General features: G+C 35.0%; 1 protein-coding gene across 2 annotated transcripts; it reads right to left on the bottom strand.

Moving 5' to 3' along the window:
* Positions 1 to 957: 957 nt before the first annotated feature.
* Positions 958 to 5,031, bottom strand: LOC137709873 (uncharacterized). Of its 2 annotated transcripts, none has more exons than XM_068448861.1 (12): positions 4,611 to 5,031; positions 4,301 to 4,372; positions 3,690 to 3,785; positions 3,470 to 3,586; positions 3,040 to 3,283; positions 2,747 to 2,907; positions 2,351 to 2,658; positions 2,146 to 2,245; positions 1,930 to 1,989; positions 1,719 to 1,802; positions 1,525 to 1,641; positions 958 to 1,417 (listed from the first exon to the last, which is right to left on the bottom strand). In XM_068448861.1, the coding sequence occupies exons 2-12, from the start codon at positions 4,358 to 4,360 to the stop codon at positions 1,118 to 1,120; spliced, it is 1,647 nt and encodes a 548-aa protein (XP_068304962.1). In that variant the 5' UTR covers positions 4,361 to 4,372; positions 4,611 to 5,031; the 3' UTR covers positions 958 to 1,117. The 2 variants fall into 2 exon arrangements, with proteins under 2 accessions (XP_068304962.1, XP_068304956.1); XM_068448855.1 differs by having other exon boundaries at positions 3,690 to 3,791; positions 4,611 to 5,030.
* Between the last annotated feature and the right edge of the window lie 2,595 nt (positions 5,032 to 7,626).

The raw sequence follows: 7,626 nt of genomic DNA, 5'->3' as shown, positions 1-7,626 counted from the left end.
ATGGCACGTCCTACTTATGAGCTCTTAAAAATTGGTATTAATTAGGGGATTGTGAATCCGTCTTAAAAGAAGGAAATGGTTGCCACTAGGTGGGACGCCGGAGACACAGGTACGGAAGGGTGGTGTAATATTCTAAGTCGGTTTTGTAGTGCACGTTTTACCCATGAACTCTCAACAATTTGTATCAGAACCTGATTTCGAGTCAATGAATATTAATAAATGAGTGTTCACTCATCCTAAGTTGGCTGACGATGACGTAGGTAGAAAAGCGTGGTGGAATGTATGGAACATCAGATTTAACGCTGTAAACTCGATTAATAAGAATTTCAGAAAGAAAATGTAACTTGTATGAATGCATGGAAATATTGTCGGGTTTTGTTTGCTGATTTTTGCCTTTGGTTAAACGCCCCACTCAGGTTTAGACTCTAAGGAGTGACCCCTCCACCTTTAAAAGCGTGGTTTGGTCGTTGATTCGATGTGGATGCATGATGGAAAGGTCTGCGTCGTGAAAATGACAAATTTTAGGACCACTCACTCAACTTGTTTCCAATAAAATTTTCTTGAGCATGGACCAATACTTGGATTCTCCAGCTGTACAGATCCGTTCATAACCAGCGCTTTTTATATAAGCAATATCACAGGAGGGGGAATTGAATAGAGTATCAGAGTGTAAAGGCGAAAGCTCTTGATTATTTGAGTTACATACTCCACTATTGGGAATAGGGAGTAGAACACATAACTAGAGAACATATGTAAGTACTCTATTTGAGCTACAAGCCCTCGTATCGATCGGAGAATGGAGTAGAACACAGGATCATAATGCATATGTAAATGCTCTAGACTACTTGAGCTACAAGCCCTAGTATCGGAAAATTGGGAGTAGAACACATGACCCGAGTGCAGATGTAAATGGTATAGACTACTAAAGCTAAAAACTACTTCTAATCATAGCTAGTGCTTTCAAACTCGACGCATTTCTCTCATTATTACTCACAAGTTACAAGAGAGCATGTATTATACATGTAATTTGCATATATGTCTATATCTATGTACAAAATCATAAACCCCAAAACCCTTACAATGATGTGAACAATAATTTGCAGAGCCAAAAGATGGATCATGTGCATAGAAGGTACCTAAAATTAAACTCATACGGCATTACTTGGACAAATTGTAAAAGAGGCTCATTTTTACCTCTTTCAAGAAGCTTAAGTGCCTCTTTTCCTAGTTCACTTGGGAGCTGAAGGCAGATCCAATCAAGCAATGACTCCAAATCCTTAGCAAAATCAGGTAAATACCAATCCAAAATCTTTGGAATTGCAAACCTATTTGATGAAATTCCAACTGCAGCTTGTAGGTACTCTCTTTTTGCAACTTCCAGTTCATTTTCAACTTGGGATGCAGTGTACACTCTCACCTACATTTTGGCAGAGATCATTTATTAATAATGTCAGTTAGCCGCGTTCATAATTAAATGGTAATAGACAGATAGATTTTGTTTATTCCGTGTGTAAACAAACTTACAGAAGGGGAGGACCAGCTGCCACATGATAGCGCAAACGTTACCAACGGTTCGGATAATTCCAATCCGAAAGTATTTCTTGCCGTCTTCTCATCATTTTTTGTACCCTTGGAGAAGGTCTGGTCAGGAGTTAAAATTATGATGAGAAATCTTCTCTTTTCTATCTTCTATGTGCAAGCAAGTTGAGTCTACTTACATATTTTGAGTGAAAAGGCAGTCTCAAGATGAAATGTTCAATCGTTATTGCATTCAGTATGTGTCCCCCAACATTTATTGTCGCCTGATTCACAAGAAACACAACCATATGGTCCATATAGAATTATTGACAAGCAGAAGTAATTCAACAATCTGGTTTGCTATATGGAATTTGTGAAAATTTTGTGTCATAAACAAGACATATTTCATACCTTCTGCATTAGGGCAACAATTATCTCGGGACTCTCAGGTATGCCGTGCTCAAGGAAGGCCTGCAGTATTGAACAATAGCAGCAGATGAAACAATTTCGTAACATAAACTAGACGGGAAACAAACAAGGAAACGAAGACTTGATTACTAAGGCGTAATGGCACAAGATTGATCTGAAGTGTTAAATAAGAATCTCTTTTTGATGGCTCTTACATACATTTATCATGCAGGAGTTGTATATATTGATCCAGAAGGCAAGCTTCTCCTGATGATTGAGGCTTTGTAAATTTACAGAAGCAAGTTTCCGTAGCAGTAGTCTGCAAATTCAGCCAATAAATATGACTATAAGTACTACTAAAATAATCATCATATCATGCAAGAAGGTTGGAAACCAACCAAACATTTCAAAACAGAGAACTTACTTCAATCTGCGGAGTAGGAACAAAGCATTTGCTGTTTGGTTTAGATTAATATTCCGAGCTTCGATTGCGTGTAATTGCTTATATGGACCGATATCTCTTTGTCCAAATTCCAAACAAATATCATAAGGATCCCAATTTTCTGCAGGACCCGAATTCTTAACTGAACTCATTCTCATGAGAATGCTTGATAAGCAATTGATAATATTTTCTGAAATTTTGTTCGGACTGTTATCTCCTGACAACTCCTTGTCCGGCACACTAGGAAGTCTTGCTTGCGCACTTTCTTGATCCGCAGTTCTAGTTTCAAACTGAACGTGCAACACAAGTGAAACAATGTTCATTGCACTGCAAACGAGTGTAATTAACTTAATGAAATTTGGTAATTTTAGTATGTACCTGTAGTTTCTGAGGCTCTAAACGCTTATCTGCAGCTCTGTGATCGATTGGAGGTCTCTTCGCTGGAGTCCTAACCTGACCTTTATGGATCAAGGCTCTCTCATTGCTCTTCGTAGAATTATTATATGATTGGTTCTCTTTTCCCTGCTTATCATCTGAAACTGCAATTAAGAACATTGAAAATCTCATGGCCTAGAAATTAGCATGTGATTGTTTGATCTCTGGCTGTGACTCCTTTCTCCCACGTTTTCCGTTGGTCAATTTTCAGCAATTAGGATGAACATATTGCTTACCGTAAGAGGATGGACAATCCTTTTCAGTGGAATTGGTAGAATTGTTTCCCCCTTGAGATTGAAATTTGGGATTCTTTATCGGGTACGAATCAGATGAAACAGCTGAGGATGTTTCCATGTTCCTCTTGGAGGTTGAAATGTATACAGCTTCCTGATACAAGTCCTTCCTAAAATGCACTACCTGTTCTTCGAGCCGAACCACCTCCTCTTCCAAAACCGCCACTTCTGCTAGAAGCTCTAATGTCTACAAAATTTAAAATTACAATTGAAATTACTGTCAAAACTTCTTGAAGTTCATTAGTCCTAATTACTTTCTTGAACAATGGACATTGTTGCAAAATACGTGGGTCAAACTAGTTGGCCAGGACAACGAATTTATTTATAGCATATTAGAATATCGCTTTGTCTACAGGAATAGTGAAGTACTCACATAAGGAGGCAGATAAGGAGGAAGACGAGGAAGAGCTCCTAAGGGTCTTGTAAATGCCCTCTGCAAAGCTCTGTGTACATTCTCTTCATGTCTGAGCTTCTTCTTCAACTTATCAACCTAAACAAATTACAGTATTCAACTCAATAATCAATACTAATTAAAAAGATAGAGAGCATATGAAATTACGTAACATAAAAATTAAAAAAAAATAATTTCATACATCTTGTTGTAAAGCCAATTTTCTCTCTCTGCTCGAAGCTCTTCCATTGCTGATTACTTTTCTGGTATCTGTAATCTTACTCCCTTGCATTGAAACCTTTTCCTTTAAATATACAACAATTAGCTTCCAATACAAAAAACAGAACTGGGCAGAGAAGAAAACTTGTAAAATTTAAACCCCATGTTGGAAATGGATCAAAGAAGTTAAATTCACTTTCTTGTGTTGAAAACCAGTAGAAGGGTCAACGGAGAATTGGAAAAAGATACTATATAATTTTCCTGAGAAAATTTCGTGAGGCAGGGGAGATAAACAACTACGGAGATTGAAGTGGAAGAACCATCACGGAAATCTATCTAAAGATGTCGGCAATTTAAAATTTTTTGGGAGGCTCCAAACTTTGAAGCCATGATTTGTGGTGAAAAACGGTTAAAGCTAAAAGTTGAAATGATAACAAATTCGCGCTCCATGGAAATTTTCCATAGGCTCCTCTCACAGTGAAAGCATTGAAAGGCCAAAAAAAAAAAAAAATCCGTTTTTCGAAAATTATGATTAAAAAATGTGAGAAAAGTGCATAACGTAGCTTAGCTCAGAGTTCAAAGTATATGATTTACATTTTTATTCTTCTCAGGTGGCTTCATAGACTGCAGCCTTGTCCTCACTCTGGTGTTCATCTTCCAACTTGTCTGCAAAATTGTTAGCGAACCAATCCAATTACTTCATTAGAGAAACAAACTTTGAAATGAGCAAAATTCAATTAGGATTTTCTTGTAATACTCCGGAGTTTTTGACGGTTAGATTATTGGTCAATGATAAAATGACCAATATCTAACTGCTAAAAACCTTGAAGTATAGATACTTTGGAGCACCGGAGAATTTTCGAAGAAGATGAGTTGAATTGCCATAAAGAGATCAGATTCATACCCTTTTACAGAAAATAGTTCATTCCTTTAAACAAAAACAGAGACAAGAACTTCAAGTTTCAATGCCACTAAACAGTAATCACTCTCCAATCTCTCCTGCCTTCCTCGTTCATGGTGAACTAAAAAGTGCAAAACTAACCAAACCCATGTCACAAATTCTTGGGTATTTGAGCTGGGATGCTTTAGATTAAGCAAAACTTAGAGAGGGAGAGAGAAAGAGAGAGGGAGAGAGAAAGAGAGAGTGAGCGTTGGGCTTTGGATATGCAGAAAGATAAGGGGAAAAGAGCATCTAAGAGCAATGTGCAGAGCCGTACAAAAAAACTAGAAGCAAAGTCCACCACAGCAATGGTGCTTTCTCACTTCTTTGCGTCATCATGAACCAACGTGCACCTTTCTCTTTTAAGCTCCTGCAACGTAGCACCGACTCTGCTGCCTTTTATTTCACACCTTCTTCTTTCTTTCCCTATTTTTTTTTGTAATTCCGAGAATGCCCCTGATTCATGCCATAAGTATCAAAACTCAATGGGGAAAATACACTAGGAGACATAAATCGTGTTACCAAAATTATAAAAGTTTGTATTTATGTGTTCATATTTCTAACAAGATCATGTAGTTGACTACTGGGGAAGACCGAGAGGGATTTATATATTTCTAGTTTTTCCACAATTTATGTGGAGGTCAAGTGACAAGTATGATTTGTTGATGCATTAAATAAGATGGTGGGGGTGTTTATTTGAAGGCAAAAGCTGCCCAAATCACATGTTTTGCCAACCAGCTAAATGGGTTTTAATCATGGAAAAAGAAATAAAATATATGGGCACTAGCTCCTGGATTGCTTGACCATTCAAGATTTGATTCAGAGTTCAGACTTGTTCTTGTTAATTTACCATGTGTCACCGATTCTTCATTCATGCATGCTTAGTTAATGTTGTTATTTAATTCCTTATGTGCAGACGCTCCAATATTTAATAAATTGGATCCTATTTTCTTATGTTCTTTTTATTGGAGACTATATATATGATAATTACAAAGATCGTTATAATGAGATGACACGCTATAATAAATGTAAATTTCTCACAGATAAATCGTTTTTTGCACTTGAGAATTACTTCCTTCAACTAAGTGAAGGTAATTACCATTTTCAATTAAGTAAAGTCAATTAATTACCAAAAACTAAAACTGGTTTGTAATATTTATTCAGTTAGGGGAGACAAAAAACTTTGCAGCTGTGAAATGCTGAAATTATTGTTGGGGCTTCTCAACTTAGCATCATAATTCAATACTAGGATACAGTTAATTAGAGTAAGAACATGAGAATTCTAATTAAAGTAATGACAGTACGAAAAAAAATTTGAAGAAATAGGGTCGAAACAAACAATCTTCTTATCTCTAACGTAATACGTTATTTATAAGTTGAGGAATAAACTCATCCCCTAAAGGAAATGCAAGTTTTATCCTTTGCAATATTGCACAATCAAAATCGTCCTTATTCTAGTCTATATTTAAAGATCAATCCTACAACAAAAAAAAAAAAAAAAAAAAAAAAAGCCAAATTAGAAATCGTTTAATAGTTCAATTGTTGTTGTCAAAATTTTAGTGTTCAACTAAATAACTCATCTATTTATTGGACATGGTTAAGCAATTAAATAATTTCACTTTTGGTAGAACTGATCTTTAAAAGAAAATTGAGAAAATAAACAATTCAAATACAAGAAAGTTCAATGAGAAGGTTGGTAGCATTCATTTTTTATGACTACTACTATTAGAATAATACTATAACGTACTTTCATCATAAAAAAATTCATAAAGTAACTGTTCAAAATCTTAATTTTCATGTGAAGATCTTGTCTATAAAAAATCATTCGAAACAGAGTACGTTTAGTCATTTAAATATATCAAATATATGAACATTTAATTATCAAGTAACATATTTAATAAATTAATAAGTTATCAATTAGTTGATAAATTAATAATTAATAATTTATTGATTATTTAATATTTATTAGCTTAACATATTTTTATATTGAAAAATTAATTAATTTATAGAAATTTAACTGTATAATTGTGATAAGAGATGATCATGCACACATGGGATATTGTAATTGGTTTTCTGAAAGGAAAGCTATCATGATATTGATGGCAGGAAATTACAAATGTGTGAGTATATAAGTAAAGTGACACAAATCCTCACTCCAAATGCGGGCCCAACGCATGGCCAATTTTGGAAAAATAAAATTCCCAGGATGGTCCAACACTTGCAAAAACAAAGAGAAAAATAAAAACTACAAAATATGGACACGGCATTCCAGCCACGTGAGAGCGATCTCCAGCACAAAATGGGGTGACTGATGAAACCTATTTTAATGCTTTTTGATTACTTAATTATTAGATTAGTTTAATTGTCCATTATCAAGTAACTAATCAACTAATTAATAATTTAGTCGATTATTGTGAAATGACCTCAAGCAACCTCTCCTGGAAGGGTAGTTTCATCATTTTCTTGCAGGACTAGCAAAAGTGTAACGAAACAAAACTCATATCAGCTATACCTTTCGTGCAAATTAATTTTCCTTTTAAAAAATGAGATTACTTTCTTTAGCTTCCTTTAAATATTCATTTATTTGTCTTCCAAAAATGGGTAATTGATTTTTTCTGGATTTGCTGAGGAAGTTGGAGCCAGTTTTTTTTTCAAGAAATGTACGTAAGGTGGAAAAGATTATGCAAATTATGGCGTCCTAGTAAATGTCATTTTCGACTGCTATCAAATTCATTACTTATCTAATTAATAATTGAATGGAGCTGTTGAACGTGATGGCAATGTGAAGTATATATGTATTAAAGCCGGTTTACATTAATTTAGAGGGGACCTGATGATGTATCTTGCGCTGCAGGAAAAACCAGGACATATATACTTTTAGTGTTGTTTGTGAGAAATTCTAAAAGTTATGTTACCCTTTGTTTTAATAAATTTAGGGCGTGTTTGATTGGCTTCTCTAAGTTTCACTGGACTGGCTATA

This window comes from Pyrus communis, chromosome 1 (genome assembly GCF_963583255.1).
Source record: "Pyrus communis chromosome 1, drPyrComm1.1, whole genome shotgun sequence".
Taxonomy (NCBI): domain Eukaryota; kingdom Viridiplantae; phylum Streptophyta; class Magnoliopsida; order Rosales; family Rosaceae; genus Pyrus; species Pyrus communis.
Note: the sequence above shows the minus strand (reverse complement) of the source record. Positions and strands in the feature narration are given on the sequence as shown.

Coding starts and splice junctions, on each gene's coding strand:
- LOC137709873 (XM_068448855.1), bottom strand. CDS start 4,360: ATGAACACCAGAGTGAGGACAAGGCTGCAGTCTATGAAGCCACCTGAG. Junction 3,792..4,300: donor CACCTGAGAAGAATAAAAAT/GTAAATCATATA, acceptor GTATATTTAAAG/GAAAAGGTTTCAATGCAAGG. Junction 1,803..1,929: donor TTGTTGCCCTAATGCAGAAG/GTATGAAATATG, acceptor CTTGTGAATCAG/GCGACAATAAATGTTGGGGG.